General features: G+C 35.0%; 2 protein-coding genes across 3 annotated transcripts in view; both read left to right on the forward strand.

The window, feature by feature from the left end:
- The window catches only part of crp (cropped), a 142,302-nt gene extending 137,427 nt beyond the window's left edge, over window positions 1–4,875 (forward strand). The window contains exon 6 of the mRNA XM_043420885.1: window positions 176–4,875. Within this exon, the coding sequence (XP_043276820.1) occupies window positions 176–530 (355 nt within the window). The 3' untranslated portion in view covers window positions 531–4,875. The remainder of the gene's footprint in view (window positions 1–175) is intronic.
- A 10,189-nt stretch (window positions 4,876–15,064) lies between these two features.
- LOC122411815 (PRKC apoptosis WT1 regulator protein-like) lies at window positions 15,065–20,351 on the forward strand. 2 transcript variants are annotated; one of them, XM_043420856.1, is made up of 9 exons: window positions 15,066–15,271; window positions 15,428–15,645; window positions 15,828–15,976; window positions 16,313–16,442; window positions 16,557–16,683; window positions 17,867–17,974; window positions 18,253–18,293; window positions 18,396–18,552; window positions 18,894–20,351. In XM_043420856.1, exons 2-9 carry the CDS (start codon window positions 15,629–15,631, stop codon window positions 19,077–19,079), a joined length of 915 nt encoding a protein of 304 aa, XP_043276791.1. In that variant the 5' UTR covers window positions 15,066–15,271; window positions 15,428–15,628; the 3' UTR covers window positions 19,080–20,351. The 2 variants fall into 2 exon arrangements, with proteins under 2 accessions (XP_043276792.1, XP_043276791.1); XM_043420857.1 differs by lacking the exon at window positions 17,867–17,974 and having other exon boundaries at window positions 15,065–15,271.
- The last annotated feature ends 170 nt before the right edge of the window (window positions 20,352–20,521 follow it).

Below are 20,521 nucleotides of genomic sequence, written 5' to 3' on the forward strand. Positions count from 1 at the left end.
TTCAACGTTTCCTGCTGATTCTCCGAGCCTATGGCGATCAACATGAAATCAGTGAATTATCTGCCAAATGTCAGTGCAACAATAATCAAAATTTGTAAATAAATCTATTTGGTAATCGTGCTGAAATCAAGTTTTATTCTCATTGAAAATGTTATTTTTTGTTGTTCGGACATAGATTGCCCTCCCCAGCGAATTCTCTCGACGATGGAACGCCACAGGCAAGGCTTTATCTGGCAAACACATCGAGGCAAAATCTTGAGACGATTGTCGAAGCGATACGACATCTCGAAGGGGATCATTTATTCAGTGACGAGCCGGCACAGGACGTGCCACTTGCCCTAACGAACAAACAAGCGATCGTCGGTGCTGCGGCAACGACGACAACGTCGAATCAATCGATAACAACAACCGGTACAATAACAACGACGAAGCAACGGCTACGGCATGCCGAGGTCAATAATCTTCTTCAATTTCACACGCAACAACAGACCCAACAACGTCCTGGTGTTATCGTCGTTAAACACTCGTGATCGCTCTCCTCTCAATGATCTCGAGTCATCAAGATCACAACGTCATAAAACATTATATCGAAGTTTAAGGAGATGATGATAATGGAAATGGAGAAGAAAAAAAAACACATAAGCTTTGACAAAACTATTATTATGTGCACTTATATTATACGATCCCGGTAAATATATTATTTTCATTTGATTTGTTTTTTTCCTCCTGCTCATGAGAAAGAGAGAAACCGACTAGAAGCGTCGTTTACATATAAACATGTTGTATGTAGAGATCGAAATATTCGCCGTTCATTAGCGCTCATTTTTCTCTTTCTCCTACGCCCCTTTGCTCTTTCTCTGTCTTTTTTACTTTTTTTTTTTATTTTGTATCGCGAGACTCGAAGACGAACGTTCAGGGGGCACGAAAACGCCCACGATCGAAGAAAGAAACGATAATGCATTGAAACTTCAGTGGAGGTGTTGCGGGGACTGGCAGTCCGTAACAATTGTTTTGGAAAAGGAAAAAAAAATGGAGTCAAATGATTCGAATCGCAGTTGATTTTTCACTGGTAAAAACTTATACGAACGTTTTTGTTTTTCTTTTATCACTCGTGCGTAACGGTCTCGATTGTCTCGAGTGAAAAAATGAGTTGATATAGTTTTGCAGCGTTTGCCTCTAACGTGTTTAATATTAAAAAGGAGGGAGAGATAGAGAAAGGGAGGAAAAAAAATTTCATTTGAATCAAGTTTCCCTACTATTAAAAAGAAATATTCTCAGCAGTTAAGGTTCGCACGTACGAAAGCGCGCGATGTATTATACAATATTATTACGATTTTTTTTTTATTATTATTTTTTCTTCCACCTTATTAATATAGTACGTTTTTGTTTAGCCCTCGCCCCTCCCGAGACTCCTCCCCCAATTTTTTTACCAATTGTTACAAAAAAAATTGACGACGAGAAATGAGAAAATGTCTTGTAAGTTTCTCAATGTCCGCCGTATCATTGTTCGATGTTGCGGCGAAAAAAAGCAAAAAAAAAACAGAAAAAAACGAAAAATCAAAATATAATAAATGCTTAATATTTGACACACATTAATGAAGCGAATTCATTCGCGACAAGTTTTCTTTTATTATTTTTGTTCAAAAAATCCGATAGCACTAGAGGCGATGGTTCCGCCCGTCCAGTTCCCTCCGCAGTTTTCCTTTCCTTTTCATTCTCTTTGTGTCTCTACTTCTCTCCCCTCTCTTTGTCTCTCTCTCTCTCTCTCTTTTTCTCTCGAAGCAATTCGATCTTTTCTCCTCCAGTTCGAGCCGTTTTTTTTTCGTTTAATCTGTGCCAAATATCGAGTATCGAGACTTTTGTTCCTTCCTAGACGTAGTTGAGTGTTTGTGGTGAACGGTTGCACGATCAGTCGGTGTGAAACGACGTTGGATCGGACGCCTTCTTTTGCCTCGAAATCCTTGTCGTTTTTCCTACATTTGCTTTTTTTTCGTTTATTTTTCATTAATTTGCAATCTGTTAAGGAGTCAGGAGGAATAAAGAAAAGGCGTTCGAATCGATAGAGGAAATGAAAGAGGTTATCGCCAGCGATCGATGAAACTGGAAGATAGGCCGACCCGATATATGAAAAAAAACTTTATTTTTCGTCCGCGTCTTTAATGGCTTTCGAAAATTTTTTCACAAAAGACGAACGACGAATTACTGATAATCCATGAACCCGATTGATATGGACACTAATTTCAGCCACTTGTCTGTTTGCAATTTATTATTTTTATTATTATCATTTATTATTATTATTATTATTATCATTAGCACTACTATTATTTTTAATTAATAATGATGAAATATTACTGATAAAATTATTCACAGATTTTTTTTTACAACGGCGAAGCTTGTTCGTTGCATATGAAGAAAACGAACGAATACATATTGATATATATAAATATATAAACACTTGTGTGTGTATATATATATGTATATGTACCTCGAATATGTATACATATATATATATTTATCAATCCGATAAATTAAGAATGTAGAATAATCGATCGGTGTAACAGGAAAAATACTATTTTTTAAGTATCCTGAGCGTGTGAGTTCGAATGAGAAAGAGAAAGATAGAGAGAGAATAGAATGTTTCGAATGATGCGTAAATTTTTCAGATAAATTTTGAAAATAAATTGACGACAGTTTGGAATTCGAGCGTTAGTTTCTACTATATTGTATATTGCGATGAAGTGAGATAGATACTGTGAAAAAGATTTACACACAACAACAACGTGCGGTTTCCTTACATTGTCGTAACGTTTATTGGCGTGAAAATGAACTTTCTCGTTCATTGGCTGCATCTTGGGTGTCTGCATACGATGTACAGTAGATTGATATTTAATATTAAAACGAAATTAATTTTTGGGGATTTTTTTAATGAAAATTTATTCTCCATGTTTGTATCTTTGAGAGTATTTCAAAACATTGATTTTATTGTAAAAAATGTGCATTTGCTTTTCAAGGATTCATAGTCATCTGTAATAATTCATTTTTTTTATAAACACGCAAAATGATTCGTTTCACTCAATGTATGCAGAGGCTGGTGTAGTTCGTAGTAACATTGTGAATTCTTTAAAGTATTCTTTGGAGTTGATAAGTACGAAAATTTGGGCCTCTTGAGAATAGACAATTCGATACGGTCGAATTTGAAAAATAACAGCACATGATAAAGTCCTTTAATTGGTGAGACCAAATTTTTTTTCAAATCGCTCCTTACGATTTGTTAAAATTTTTGCTTCGAAGCAATGTTACAAAATCATTATTGCAGCCATCACGCAAATGATAAATGACAAGAAAGGAAGAAATAATACAAACGAATGCTAGGACTATAAGTACGGACCCGTAAGATTTAATGACCCACGTAACACCGTATAATTAAAGAAGTCACTGAGAGAATATTGTTGTAGAATTGGTGTCGCAAAAATTCTCGCGCGACACAAACACGAGTACGAGAGGTCGCGGTTTGTGCTCGTAAACGGCTGAGCAACGTACGAGAGAGAAAGCCATGAAAATAGGATAAAGAAGAAATATAACTTAAAATGAACAAAAACGATTTGTTTTTTTTAAACAGTGGAGATTGTCAAATTTAAACGAAATAACGTAGAATTTTTCGTATCAATATTTTTTGCTTATCGTGCTACCAAAATCACTTTATTTTGGTAATTATAAAGTTTTTTTTTAATATTGTAAACGGCCTATTACATTGACATTTTTTTTTTTTTCGTTATTATTGTACAACCGTTCCGAAGACTTGTGACTCTAACATTGCTGAATTTTGTTTTACACTCAACGTTCGTTCTCGATAATTCTTGAAAAATATTCAAACTGCTTTCCCTTTCGTATACTTCGGCATGTAAGCACAAGTTGCGGTCTCCCCATACAAATGTATACGAAAAATGTAAATAAAAAACTAAGAAGCGATGAAGAGGATATAAAAAAAGCAAATTTCCAAATTTTGGATTGATACGTTATAACGATATTTGCGATTGAGATCAAATAAAAACGCGTGATCATTTTTTTTTTTAATTACGAGAAAGATCGCTCGCTGAAGCCAAAAATGATACAGAAAAATATAAAATCGTCAATTTAATGTTAATCGAGTGGCCTCGATTTCAAATCGTATGAATGAATGAAAAATTTTATCAGGAAACTTATCATCGAATCGCAAACGTCCAGGCGTTTCCGCATTCTGTGAAAAAAAATTAGTTTGCGAGGCCCAAGAAACACTGAATTATTCTTTTTTCTACTACCCAATGTTAAGTTATTTATTTCGAAAAATAAAAACAGATTTTATTTGTAGCGAGAAACAATGTGTAGAGAAAAGATTTGTTCGGCGATGCGTTTTAATCGTAAATACATTTTGTGTGCTACCAAATCTATATGTTGAAAAGTGTCATCGTTAAAAAGACAAAAAGAATAGGCTATGTCTGAATGCAAGCTCTCTCAGTTGTCTCAGGGCAAGTGATTTTTTAATAAAATGTGAAAAGCTATTGTAACATTTTTTCGATCGCCAAGACGATTTTCGGTGTAAACTGAAAACAAATTGAGGGAAAACGAGAAAAAAATCATTTGTATCTGAGAATTCATACGATTCGAAGGTTAATAAGGAAACGAAAAGCCAGGGAAAAAGAGATTCGATTCGACTTTTGTAAACGAGCCATAATCTTGTGGGTTAACGATCGAACAACCGTACGACAAAACAAAAAGTGCGTAAACGTCAATCGACGATAAGGTAGCGGCTGAAAGAGCGAAATTGAATGCGACCAAAAGTGGCAGGAACGAAAAATGTAATCCTTCGATTTTTCTAAATAAACTCGTGACGGTCGAGCGACATTTGTTAATAATAAATCATACAACACAAATCCATGTGGAAAGGAACATTTTTTCTTCGTTCGAAGATGATTTTTGCCACCGAAATAATAAAAGAACAAACAATAAAACCAATCGTTGAAATTCCTAAATTCGTTCATCGCATAGAGGAAAGAGAAGGGAGGAAGAAATTGAGATCGAGAGTGAAAAATTTGAATGTCACTTTGCGCTCGGTCCTCTTATAATCATAAAATGAATGAGAAATGAAAACCCTAAAAATGTTTGTAGCTGTGAGTGAACTGTTTCAGAGTAGAAATTAGCGAGTGCAGTCGATCAATCGAAAGAGCGATTGAGCTAGGAATAAAACAAATTGTGAGAACAAACAAGCCACGTGTCAGAAATGAAACGCGAAAAAAAATAAAAAGAATTTGAAAACGAAACAAATGCGAAACAAGATTGAAAAATTTGGTGAAAGCGTAAGAAAGAGTTATAGGCAAAGGCGAGTTCCGGCATACGGATCGGTAACAGAACTGAGTAGCGTTTATAAGATCTAGGGCGTGTGAGAACACTTTGAGACATGTGCGAAAGAAAAAAATAAATAGCATATTATACACATTTAATAAGTACATGTATAAATTCTAATGTAACAAAGCGCAGTGAGAAAGATTTTTTGCAAAGTAAATGCATTGAAATTCTTAAAATAAACATTTTCTCTGATTCTTGATAACTGAAAACAATGAGACATCATTCAAGTATAGAAAGAGTTGCAATTTTATCCGTGTCGGTTATTCATCTCGTAATTTAGTCATAATCGCGACGCCCGAAATGAATGAAGAATAATTTCTTCACAGCACCAGCAAATCTGTAGTCTGATATTACACCATAAAACTTCATTTTTCACAATCGAGTCTCGATTAGACTAATATTTTACGAGTTGAAATTACATTCGGTGATTACAGCTACAAGATTTTATCGCGATTGAACCGTTTTTTTTTTTTTTTTTTTTTTTTAATCTTTTTAATCGAATTGGAAACGCGAATAAATTTCACAAAATTCTAAGATTGTTAGACGCAACTGTACAGATAGCACATTATTTTTTAAAAATTAAAAAAAAAAAGGAAAAGAGGATGTATCACTATGAATAACGATTATTAACTCTTAGAACCCAAAAGAATCTTTCTCGTTTTTTATTACATTGCCTCCTTCATCGTTTAACTGGTTTTGGCATCCAACTTTGTTCACGCTCGGCCGAGACCGCACCTCGTCATCTCAATTAATTTAACATATAAATTAGTTTCACGAATTTACATCCATTATCGAGTGTACGTGAAAAGAAAAACAAAAAAGTAAAGACCTGACTTTTTCGATATCCATATATTATGCGAGCTTAGCGATTTTTTTTTAGTTTTCGAAACTATTTGGGCGCGATAGACCTTCGACCAACATTTATTCATTGTTTCGCCAATTATCTAGAATTACCGGATCATAAGAAAATTATAAACAATCGTAATGGACGGAGAGCAAAATTGTGTTTTTTTTCTTTTCAAAATAATTTCCATTGGGAAAAGTTTCCCCGCGGTAGTTAAAAGAGAAACTAACAATCACAACGACAAAATGTCAAAAAATGAATTTCGCTTCGAGAGCTCAAACGCACGCGATTATCAATAAACATTTATTGTTTGAAAAAAGTTCCTTAAAAACGATTCGCGTTTGCATCGTTGAGTGAAGAATTATTAAACGGTAAACAAATGAATAAAAACAAATGCAAAACCGCCACAACACACAGAAGAACAGACTGCCATTTGAAACACGATGAATGTGTAGGTGTTTGTATGGAAAAAAAAAACAAAAAAAAATAAATTGAAAAAAAAAAGACAAGAGAAAGAAGAAGTGGCAGGAAAATTGAGAAGAAAAGTTGTCGAGGTTGTGAGACATTTTTTGAAAGTTTTCGCGCAATACTTTGTGCATTTCAGTTTGAAAAAGAATATTTTTCTCACAATATCGTCAATTTATTCGTTGACCGATGTAATTCGAAGAAGAAAAAAGCAATGTTTTATCGAACGAGTAATGAGAGAACGAGAGATTGCGAAAGGGGAGAAAGCATTTTTAAAAAAAACGAGAGGAAGACTAGGAGAGAAGAAAAGCGATGACACGTAGTGTCGAATCGTGAATTTTCTAGTAAAACGTTTATATGAGATATAAATAATAGAATGGAAGCTCATAAGTCGTTTTCTATGCGAGTGACGTTTTAGGGTATAAGAAAAATGAATTAAAAAAAAAATGGAGAAGCACGTGTGTCCTATTAAATAACATAAAGAGAAAAAAAGCTATGAGTCGGCGAGCTAACAGAGTAAAGATAATAGTGTTAAAATTGATGGGAAGATGTGTGATCCGAGTGTTTATCTCGATTCGCGTGATTTTTAAAAAAACATTGTTGTCGTCGTCGTTTTTTCAAATCATCATCAAATCGCACGCTCGATATTAAAATAATATTCAGACCGAAAATTTAATAAAAAAAAGTAAAGAAAGGATAAGCATTTCTAACTTCACGTTCTTTCGGTAATATTTCGGAATAAAATTATTTAAACAAAATAACCAAAAAATACAATCTAACGAAGGCCATTGAATTTTGCGCTGAGCGTCAAATTTCGAGAACGCCAAGGGAAAAGGCGATAAGAAAAAATGATTGAGCGATGAGGGTGAGAGGACTTTGCGCGTATTTTCTTCATTTGAAAACAATAAAAAAAACACGAAAACACTTTCTGAATTGCGAATAAAATGAAATTATGTTTGCATCTATTGAAGAAATGCAAAGTCTGCTCAAACTTCTCGAGAAAGAGAGCAACAAAAAAAGAAAACATAATTCTCTGTGATGATATTTATATAACTTAATTATTGTATTTTTTACGATTATAAATATGCATATAACATGTATTATACGTTAAACTTATGACTATCGGTGTGTCACCTTTTGCCCTTCGTTTTCTTTGCTCGTAACGAATTGTTTCGTATATGTAATTCAGCTGGTATGTAAAGTTTTTCAAAATCGAAAATAATCTTTTTTCAAGCCCTCGGAGAATTATGAATAAAAACGGCCGGAAAGGTAAAGAAATCACCAGGAGCAAACGGTATAACATTAATAATAGTAATAATAATGATAGCATAGTTTCTTGTAGCGATAGTCAAGTGAGAGAAAGAGAGAAAGGAAGAAGAGAGTGTGTATGAGAGAAAGAGTTAGGGAGCGAAAAAGCTTTTATTTTTTTTCAAGTAAATCGCCCAGGAATTAGTGGGAAAGTCGAACGAGTCGAGACGGTATTTGAGCACGAGAATTAGTGATGAGAATAAAAAAAAAAAAAATAAAGAAAAAAAAATGGAAAAGCAAAGTAAAACAGAAGAAATAAAAGTTTCGTGATAAATTGATGGATCAGAGATTCAGAACGTGGCACGAATTGACTCTGCCCTTTTTAATTCGTATAAGTAGACATGAATTTGTAAATCTCTCGTTGATAGCTCGAGTGAATTGTTCGATTTTCCTGCTCCACGCTGATCGTATCGATAAATTGATTGACAAACTATATAAAAATCACATTTTTCAAGAGAATAATGAACGAATATGAACGCAAGTTCTTCCGCACGAGAGCTCGGCTGCAACGTTATTTCGAGGATTGATCGACGATGATCCGAATCATTGATCAAATCGATATGATCGTTCTTTGCCCCGAAGCTTTGATGTCTTCCGAAACTGTAAACATGGGAGAAGTAAAAGACGTGTGCGATGAAAACGAAAAGGATAATCGTACCTTCGAATTATTGTATTCATGATTTTGTTATACAAAGACCCAAACGAAATCGAAGGGGGTACGACGATGTTTCAATCCTTCCTTTGATTTTCGAGCAGTCGAATGAAATTTTCGATTAATAAATTATTCCATATAACACAAGCACAATTCGACGATTCTCGAGTTCTACTGGATCGCCCATGCACGATGAAATAAGAAATATTTTAAAACACTGTAAAAGCCGAATTGTATAGTACGACCAAAAACCAACTTGATTTTTTCATATCTTGTCAGCAATCTAATTATTTCATAATAGTATCAAGAGCAGTCGAAAGAATAAAACTGCGTCAGTTTATACAGTGCGTGAATCCAATATTCTGGCTGAAGAATTGACCGATAATGCAAAAGGATTTAAGGCGATGGGGAGCGAGAGAAAAACGAACAAAGGCAGCGAAAAAGAAAGAGAGAAATAGACAAAAGTCTCCCTACCATTTGCATATTGATTTATTGTTATACCTTAATATGTATTTTACATGGCGTAAAAGGGAAAAAGAACGAGCAACAAATAATGAGAGGAAGGAAAGAATGAATGAAGAAATCTCTGAGCGATTGATGTTCCAAGATCCTAAAAGGAATTCGTGTGCGTGTGCGTGTGGATGTTGACCGGGTTTATGAATTATCAACGAACATCATTTGGTAGAGCCGGATTTTTGAATTTCCCCTCGGAATGTTTGCTTCACCGAGTGTACGAGGATTTCACGATGAAACACTCGATGCGAGAGGTTGAATTTTCATGGTGTTTTCTACGTGCTGTTGAGAGATAATCGCAGATTATAAGCCTATTATATAATTAAACATTAAACAAACAAAAGAAAAACAAAATCATTCTATCACTCCTTGGGACATGCGATAAACTCACGTGTATAGATTACCGCACTACGATACGTTTATTGTATATTAACGAAAAGAAAAAAAAAAAGTTAAAAAAAAATAATAATAATAACGAAACAAAAAGCAAAAAAAATGAAATCCGAAAGAAAACGAAAAAAACGAGGTGAAAAAGAGAACAAAACAAATGAGAGAAAAAAATATAATAGATTATTTTACTTTCCTTTTTCTACACATTTTGTATATTTCCAGTAATTATTAATGAAACAAAATATGAGACGAAAAATGAAGAAAAAAAATGAAAAAAAAATAATAATAATAATAAATAAAAAACAAGTGGAACGAGCGAAATAGAGGAAGAGTGGTGTGTAATTACAATCGGTAATAATGATTATCTTTAATTATGAATTTAATATTTACAATACAGATTTGTTATAAGCGCTAGAAAAAAAAACGAACATATGTATGTGTATACATATATACATGTTCATGTGTATATGAATATATCATACATAATAATTATTTTGTATTATTCACCGTAAACGATGCGACCTGGGCCACAAGTGTGCGTCGATTCTTTCCTCCCTTTTCTTTCATTTTGAATCGTAAATTTTTGTCGCGTTTCGTTTTTTTGTTATTATTTCAATACAACCCAGGCACATCGAACGCTAGTCAATCGGGAGATCTGACCCGTTTCTGTATTTCTTTTTTTTTTAATTAATTCAGTCCATCCTTCCTCCTCCCTGACCCAATTAAGTTTGAAATGAAAATAGTGAGGTTATGATGGTGGATTTTGTTGAGGTTATGTTTCTTTCCCTCTGTTTATATGATAGTAATGGGTCTCTCGTTGATGTTTCTGGGCCTATATCGTTGAAAAGTAAAAAATAAAAACTGTGAAACAGGTGGCATCGTTCCCGAGTAGCATTATCGTCGTGAAAAAGTTTACAAAACGAGAGAAAAACAGAGAAAAAAATAAACGAGAAAATAAAACAATGAAACGTAGTTGAGCCTCGCGAAAATGAAAAGATGTAAAATTAAGAGGAAAGTAGATGTTGGCGTTGGTTTGCGATACTTTGTGCGGTTTTCGGTTTCATAGAAGCCGAAAATGACGAAAAATGAGAGAAAGGCGAGAGCGAGAGAGAAAAAGCGAGACGCGGGTTCGCGCCAAGAGAAGTACAAATTATTTAACAGAAGAAAAAATGAAACAAATGAGAAAAAAAAAACGAATGATGAAAATGAATGCGAAATAATCAATCAACGGTGTGCGAAGAAAAAAATGATGCGACAATGTGAAAGAGGTGTAAACGTCTGATTTGATTCCCTTCGCTTTTTATTATTAATTATAATTAAATTATAGCATTGCTTGTAAAACCAATTCGAAATACCTTGAATATGAAAACAAATGAAAATAATAATAATACAATAAACAACGTTACTTGGTGATATTGTTATTTCGAACCCATCGCATGTTCTTTAACAAAAAACAAAATGTTATCCATGGAAACGGATATATAACGATGAAGAGCAAGGAGATTTACGAAATTAATATTTTCAAATTAAGCCCTTTTGCCATGCATCATCCGTATCGAGTGATCCTGTTTGTGATTATAGTATAATATCTTTTGATTTTTTCGACTTGAGTTTAGGAAGAATCAACGAGGTCAAAAATAAAGTTGCCCCAAAGTTTTTTGTGGCAGTTCTTTCAAATTCAAACAATTGATGTCACTTATTTTTTTGTGAGTTTACATTATTTAATGAATTTTAGCAAATTTATTGAAATATTATTTTCAATGAAGATTTATTTTTAGATTAAGTGAATTTCGTAATCAAAGTGCACTATTGGCGATAATGATTCCGATATTGACTGTGAGTACTGTAATAAGCCCTGTACCAGAGCACATACTCGCAGTCTCAGTCAATACATCGGAACACGGTCAATGTATTTTCTGACGATGATGTAGATTTCTACATTACCAGCATTAGAATACCATATCAGCGCCACAAGTTGGAGCAGATAATGGACTACTGATGCCCCCACTTCGTTGAATGATTCGTTCTGCATTTCTTACAAACGGGTATGGCGCATAGTACCCACCGTGTATATTCCCCATTGAAATTTTGCATTGGCATCACTGGGCTTGAACACGAAGATTCATAGAGAGGCATGATACTAATAGAAAATATTTTTCTGTTTTATCATTCGTTAAAAGTATTAATGAATATGTAGAATACAGATAGAGCGTCGGGTTGTATTTTTTGGAGTCAGCAGCGCTGATCACTCGCTAATTCAAATATTGAAGTGCTGCATGAGCACTTGAAGAAAAAAGATACGACGACAGAGATTGTCAACTTTGTTGACAGTCGAGTAAAGACACATTTACATCTTTACCAGAAACATGTCAACGAAAATTTGCACAACTACCACCATATATCAACTCTGCAAAACATTCTATTCGTAAATCTATAAATCGCAACGACTGTATCATGAAAATAAATAATATGTAAAAATATTATATCTAACGGGTAGTTACTCACGGTTACAGGAACGGGCCTCGATCTTCTTCCTACCTTTTTCTCCCGCGATCCTTGCGATCTCCGTTTTCCTCGACGATCCTGCTCTCCCTCTCTGTCTTCCTCCACGATCCTTTCGCTTTCCCTCTGCCTCTACGATTCTCTTATCCTGCTCCTTGGTTCCGATCATAAAGAACTTTCCACATATTTTCAACACACTTTTCTTCCAAAGTTTTTTAGGTCCTCCCATGTTTGGAATTTATCATTTCACCTTTAACTTTTGTTATCACTTCACCGTATCGCAGAAACTTCACCAAATCGCGATTCATTATCACAAAGTTATATTTCCGCTGGTCTTTTTTTCGAGAACGAACTTGGGTTTTTATTCACCAAAAATTTAACTTTATACCGACGCGAGAGAAAAAATTCGTTATTTAATTGTACGACCGATTGAATACGAAAATTAACATAAACGAAAAAAAATATCCCTATTTTCAGGGAGGGCTCTTCTTTACCTACTCTTCCCTAGGTTTTTTCCCCAGAAAACCGTTTTTGCCGCAAATGGATAAGCCAATATGTCGAGTAACAGAAACAATTGTAGTGACAAAACCTGTACCATCGTTTCATAGAGAATCGAGTGTGCCCGCGTGCGTGCACGCGTGGTCGGTTGCTCGCGTCCTATTGTTAGCATTTGACTAGTAAAAACTATTCGTAATGCTGTACATAGCTGCGGTTATACGCGTTGCGTGCGTTGCTTAGCGTGCAGCGTTTGCAACTCCGACTTATCTGCATGGAATCTTGCCTGCGCGACTTCAAAGTGATACAGAAACTGTATCGAGCTCGGAACTGTGTCAAACTATCCGCTATGGAGTAGATTTACTGACTGTCCGTCTTCGCTTGCCGACAACCCCATGGCTTTAGGACCGTGCGTTAGGTGCTTTGCTTTGCGTTGCGTTGCTCGGGGTATGCTTGCATCTTAGCTCGCTTGCGGACACGCGCGCGTGCGAGCATACACAAGACTCTCGAAGCTATATTACAGGCGTCACAAAACTCTTTCTGTTACTGGCCCTTGCCTCGATACTATTTTTCACGAATTACCAAAATTTTATAAATACTCATACATGTGCAAATTTTGTAATAATAATAACATCGAGTGCGAGGACTTCCCTATCGGCTTATCTATATAGTTGCGTCAAAAAAAGGAATCTCAGAAATAAAGAAAAAAAATGTATATTGACAAGGAGCGAATTATTATTTTTTATTAAATTTCAACTTTAATATTCGTTAAGTTGTGTTTTCGTGTCTTTTATCGATTCGCACGATCTTAAGTTCTTTTATTTTGTAATTTAGATGACCGATCGGTTGCTTCAGCGAGATTGAATTTACTGTTAAAATTATGAAATAAATGTTAAAGCTACAATAATTGATAAAATTATGACCGCTACCAATTTTTATTGGTTTCTATTTTATTTCTTTATCGATTGATTGAAAAAAAATTAAATCGTAAAAAAAGATTATTTTAGTCATTCGGGATAAAGTAGGATTCCACGTGTCGTATTTCGTGCCCCGTTTTCTCAATGCACTGGAATGTACAATGCGTAGCGATAACGGCACGCTCACGTTCCACGCCCATCCTCGCCCTACGCCCGCCGGGCGGTGAGTGAAGCAAAAAGCGAAACGTGTTGTGCCTCTCTCCTGTCTCCTGTCCAGCCCTCGGGCTCGGAACGGAGCTCCCCCTCCCTCCTGTGCGCGCCGAGCGGGCCGAGCGCGACGTGAGTGAAGCGAATCATGTTGCGCCTGCGCCTCTCCCCTGTCTCGAGCTCCGCCCGGTGTCCGCCCGTCTCCCCTCTCTCCCGCTGGCTGACCGAACGCCTCTATCCCCACTCTGCTCTGCTACTACGCTATAGCGAATAGCCCAAACACGACCAAGCGTAAACGCGTGAAAACGTAAACACGTGAAGAACGAAAACAAACCGAACGAATTATCCAAAATCCATTCGTAAATATTCACCGATTAATTGCCATAATTATCAATATATAAAATTGTATGTACCGAACCGTTGAATAAATTATGATCATCCATTAAAATTATACATTATTTGTGGCGTTCTAATATTTATATATTAAGGTATTTTTATCAAATTTTAATTAATATTTTTTTATTTGCGACATGGCGATTGTTTTTCCATTGATTTCTATATATTTTTTGTCGATTGGGAATTTGGACGGCGCAAATTCCCCATAGTTCATCTTTTGTTGTTCACAGAGAGATTAATAACAACTTTTATCGTTTTGAATCTCGGCGTACACATTCGTTGAACAAAGAGACGCGTTATCATAGTTAAACGCAAAATTCGTGCTTCGTTAGACAAAAATTCCGATAGATATACATATAATGTTATATTATATATATGGATGTACATATGTTCAAAAATGTTTCTTGATAAACAAAAATGAATGTTAAATAAATATATTCGATTCATCAGGTCACATGTGTATATACAAACTGTTAGTGTATGACTGATGTACGACATATATGTGAATATTTATTATTCCCCTAATAAAAATCCAACGTGATTTTCTTTAATCGTACTAATTCATATTCAAGTGCTCATGCAGCACTTCAATATTTTTAAGGTGATCTATCACTTGCGTGAGTGCGAGAGAGATAACTGCAAAATGGTTGCACGGTTTACTCGGACACCCTTGATTTTTTGAGAAAAATAAAGGTTACACCTTGTTCTCTGATAAAATGAGAATAGCGTGTAACTCATATTTTCTTTCAAATATCAAGCTACTCGGAATAAACCGTGCAACAGGATTTTTACCGACTGAACAAGTGACAGAGCACCTTAATGCTTATAACGAATGGTAAAACAGAAACATATTTTCTATCAGTATCATGCCTCTCTATGAATCTTCGTGTTCAAGCCCAGTGATGCCAATGCAAAACTTCAATGGGGAATAGGGGAATATGCACGGTGGGTAATATGCGCCATACCCTTGCAAACAAGTGCAAATCTCATATACTGGTCTTCCTATGGACGTCAAGAATTCGTTGCTATCTGGCCATTGTCAAGTACACTGATAGCTGTCAGCAGCTGAACCCCCATTGAAAACAAAAAAACGCAGAAAATTAGGCTTTCTGAAAAAACGAGGATACGGAATAAGGCGTGGGAATAACAGTGAGAAGCAAATAAGTGCGCGAAACAAAAGTAACGCAGAGGGAAGTGCAGGTATGACAGTTGTTTCGACATGACGAAATCGCCAAATAAATTAGTACTTTCGACGTATTCTTGAATGCAATATCATTATTATTACTGTCACATACACGGTTAATCTCACATTGGGAAAAACGTTAAACAACACTTTATTCTGTGTTCTAATTATAGACGATGTTTACAAACTGGTGAAAAGAAAAAAAACACACAATCGTTAAGAGAAAGAGAAGCGAGTTAAAAAAAGTGGCAACGAACATATGTTTCTAAGCACTTTTTTTTTCATCGCGAGACATCACAGTTCTCGAGACATTACTTCGCCGGCCCTTCACCTCAACGTATCGCAAGACATCACCTCTGAGACCCTTTGTTCAAATGTCCAGATCTTTTTTGTAAGACACTCCTTTTTTCTTTTTTTTTTTTTCATTCGCAAACCATTTTTTCCATTTTTTTTGCCTTTGCAGCTGAAAATCATTTTCTTTGTGTTTCTTTCCTTTATTTTTCTCTCATTCTGTTTTCGAGACGTTTCACCGTCTAATTGTTTCTTTTCCCCAATTATCAACGTTACCATCAGCGATATAACCGGCATGGCTTCGAGCTCTGTCAGTCAGGAGGACTTTGACAACGACTTTGAATTCACCTCCAGACGCTCCAGAATTCGAACCGCCAGGGTTCGCATCGGGCCGCCTAGAGCAGGCGATGTCACTTCAATCAGTTATCAAAGTTAGTAAATGCATCGATAAACGTTTTCTTTTCCACTATTAAAGTTTAATAGCATTTAAAGCGATTTAAAGTGTCACTAATTTTTCATAACTCGAGGGGCCAAATTTTGATGAATTAATCAGGATTGAATTTTTGGGTAGCAGAAAAACTGTCAACTTTTATTGTATAACAAACTCAAATATTAGTTTTATCTTCATTATTTATAAAAATTAAAAATGCATCAGTCTAAAGAGATTTTTTGCAGTCTGGTAACTCGTATTTCAATGGTGGTACATTCAACTTAGTTTTCTTTGTGTTACGCTTCTTTTATATTATTTATTGTTCTTTTCTTTGCAGAAAATGCTGGTGACGCTGAAGAATCTCAAGGCATATGTGAACCAACTTCTACCACTGTTTTGCCCTCTGATCATGAAAATCAGCAGAACAAACCTGTCATAAGAAAGTTAGAAAAAAGACCTACCGGACGGTAAGTTGTTTATCCTTTTATCTCCTCAACTTTTTTACGAAATTCTTGATAATCCTCTTAAACGGCCATTGTTTTTCGAAAGTGATAATGATTATTGTGAATATATCGTTTTAGCGTTTCGAGTGTTGTATCCTGTTTGCACAGGCCTACGCACATAAATAAAGGCAAGCAGCAGAGGGACAGGAGGAAATTGAGAGAAAAACGTCGTAGCACAGGAGTGGTTCATTTGCCATCGACCGAGGTAAGTGGGAAAACCCAATCATTTGAATTTTCTTGAGGAACAAAACAGCATGGGAATATTGCTTTCATGAAAATAGATGCAATGTTGCGTGCAAAGCTTCAGCGAATCTTGCATTTTTTTTACCGGTTGTGCTGAATTTAAAATGCTGCCTTGGTCACAGAAAAGTCAAAATTACACTTGGGCTGATCGATTTTGAACCAACTTATGCACGGAAAAAGCGAATCAAGATCTAAGTAATAATTTTGTTTTAAAAAATTCATTGCTTCTCATATTTTTTTTACACCGTTGAAAAGATGAATTATTGGATTTTGGAAAAAGTCAATAGTGTGAAATTTTTTAAATTCCCTTTAAAAACATTCATCTCGTTTCAAATATCCATTTTGATCTCTCTGACAAGAGAAAGCAATTTAGCACAGTCTCTTCAATTCCATTTTATCCGACTTTTGATCGTGACTCAAAAGGTAAAGATCGTGACTCATCTTTAACCACAATTTTTATGGCTTGTTCACTAGTCACCTCCCAGGTAGAAATCGTTGTAGGCTAAGTCATTAGGATACGCTATACACATTTCTTTCTGATAAATCGTCACTGTTACTCTCAAATTCCATCAATAACTGCGACTCATATCACCTTACACAAAAACTAAATCCTAAATCGTCTTGATGATTTTGGGTCGATATTTCATTGATATATTGATTCACATCACTTATGGGCAAATTCTATTGTTGTTCACATCATCTCTCTATTTTTCTACTATCCTTTTTAAAGAAGAGTCTTTCCTCAGTTCCTCAATTCTTCAATGAATTTTCACAACTTCAATGTGCGGCTCAAAACGTTCTATCAGTTTCAATGAACCCACAAGTGCAAATGAAATTCAAGCACTGAGAGAAAAGAATACGAAAGTGTACAAAGACTGTGCGTAATAATCATAACTATGTTCTGCAAAATCATTTTTCAATCATTCATTAAAACTGTGAATTTCATTTGTGTACATTCATTAAATTGTGTGTCAATCCAAGCACTTGAAAAAAAAAAATCCATGGATGTTTGAATAAATAATTTGATATGCCCATCGCTGATTTGTTTATTTTCTTGAATTTAAACATTAATTAATGTTGAGAGAATGCCGGATATGACGGTGTGTGTCTAACGTGATGTCTGTTACTGATTTTGGAAACGTCAGAGTACAGGAGGTAGTACTGGCGAGGATGAGGAGGAACTAGGTGGAACAGGTCTTGAAACAAAGCACAATACGCCAAACTATGAGTTCCTCGATCATGAGCTCATTGAAGTAAGTTCAATAACGAATACAAACTAGATGATAAATTAAATAGGCTTTACAGGTACGAGGTGATTAGGCCATTTTTTTTATGCATTTTTCAATAATTCTCTTTATTATTATAACTCACTGTTTTTCTCGCTTCGCCTAACAGAATTTTATGCGGTTAATTCTGATAATCACATAATATTGTTGTTGACCTATTAAAATTGATAAATAAAACAAAATTAAGTTTATCCCTATTCATTTGTGGCCTGAGGATTTGTAGCAATGAAATTTCTGTGTTTCAGGAACGGACGGCAAAAGTTTACACTCAGAGACGGAATAAAAGGTAATTTTTACCTAGTTATTTTAAATAAAGGATTTTTAAAAAAGTTTTTGATAACGAAAATTCAGGGAGTAATTAATTGATTTTTTTCTTTCATGCTCTCAGTCATTCTGATCTCGAAGCTGACGATGAAGAATTTGATTCTTTGAATCAGTCGGACGGCGTCAATCAATCTGATTCTGGTAATCATGCGCCTCGATTGACATCCGCCAATACACCGCGACCCAGAGTTCCAACACCTACTGGTGACAACGCACAAGAGGTAAATCTGTTACATTTTTAAATGATTCTCGTTCCTGTCGATCAACCACCTGGTTTTTTATTCTTACAGCTATTCGTGCTCCTGACAAAACTGTTTCTCATAAACTTTTCAACAAGATCATTTGCTCAAGTGCACAAACAATTCTTTTCAGAACAGATTGTAATGTCGAACTTATTACTCGAGTGGAGAAGAAATATTTTCGCAAAATTTTCTCATGGGACGGGAATTTGCTTACAAATTTGAGTTATCTTTCAAAAATATTTGTCTAATCTCGTTGTAGGATTAAAAGAATAAATAACTGCATTTCGGAAAATTTTCAATCTAAAGCGTTTTTTTTGCAGCTGATCGAGCGTACTCAGGAAGAAAACCGAAGACTTCTGGCGCTTTTGGAAGATCAGGATCACAAGATAATGGCATTGGAAGCACAGCTGGTTCAACAACAGCATGAAATGACGATTGAGCGTGACAGATTACGCGAAGAGAATGCAGCCCTTATCAGGGCCATGGCCGCTCTCACAAGTGACTGAACTTGTTGAAATTTTTTTTCTTTCGAATGACTTAAACTCGCCTCGACAACTTACAACAGTGAGCCCATTTGTTAACGCGTTGTTGATTAAGCAATTGTATTTATACAATTGAAAACAAGATTTGAAAAACGCTCCTTAATAACATTAGTGTATAATTTTTAAGGAAGAATTCGCTGAGATTTTCGCTTACCGATGGTGACGATTTTTTTTTCGTATGAAGAAATGCATCACAATTCTCGTAATCTCCGAAATCATAAAATTTCATCAACATCCCGAATCATTGGGAGATAGATTTCTTATTTCGGCCTCAGTTTTAATTTGCCGTAGAAATTTGCCAACGAGATGATACAATATTGTAGAAAACAGTTTTTACTGTCAATCGTGAGTTAAATTTATTCCGTATTTCGGAATTTTCCCAATTTAATGGGACATTTCAACTGGATGCATCATTTAAATATACCCAATTAGCATTTAAGAAACAAAGAATTTGGGCTCGTGCGATTAGAAAACCTTAGGATGCCAGAAGAAGAAGAATCTTAATTTTTTCTTTTCCTAAAAAATACGCGAGAGCTCTTTGCCGTTGTAAAATTGTTGTTTTTCAATGCTCATCAAAAAACATTTAATTCCAAAAGTAGTTTTGTTAATTTTCTTAAAATTTTACAACCCTCCGATAATAAAGCAATTTTCGAGGATCATTAAAAACGCACGAAATCAACACGTGTTAATTTTTGTTGTATATAAATCGATTAGTACGATAATATGTACAAAAACATTGTTAAAATTTTCAAAAAGTCAAAGCTATGATATTTCGGATGTAGAAGCATTTCATAGACTTTCCTACATTAGAGCCTCGCGTTGTAACGTGTACAATTTTCAAGAGGCTGTAGATTCTTTCGAGTAGTTCCGTTTTTTGCTGTTGAAAAAATCATATAGCGGTCTTTGAAAGAAAAAAAAACAAAGCATAAATAACGGAGTTCTTTGCGTAATGGGGCTTGCACGAACTTGTGATTAATTTGATTACTTTTGTGTCTCAAGTATTGAAATAATTATTATTGTATTTGCGTAATACAAAAAGATGGAGAAGAAAAAAGAAAACCATGCTACTGGTAAAATGAAGCAGTCTTAACGAGACATCGATTGCGACGACTAATGATCGCAAAAGGCAGATTACGTCTATTTGTGTATTTCGAATAGCAAGCACGTGCACAATCAATCGTATTTTTTTTTGATTTATTGACTATAAGTGAGAAATAAAGAATTTGATGATAAAAATAATTGTCATGAATTTTCCCTCAATAACAATTCGTTTAATTAATGTTTCAATCTCTTCATATTTTTTCTTGATATTCTTGACGTTCCTTAGGTTGGAACATTCATTTTAAACCGCCATCAGCAATTGTACCTCAGGGCAACATCGCCTTCGTATTTTTATTTATTTCTCA

Source organism: Venturia canescens, chromosome 6, assembly GCF_019457755.1.
Source record: "Venturia canescens isolate UGA chromosome 6, ASM1945775v1, whole genome shotgun sequence".
In the NCBI taxonomy this organism is placed as follows: domain Eukaryota; kingdom Metazoa; phylum Arthropoda; class Insecta; order Hymenoptera; family Ichneumonidae; genus Venturia; species Venturia canescens.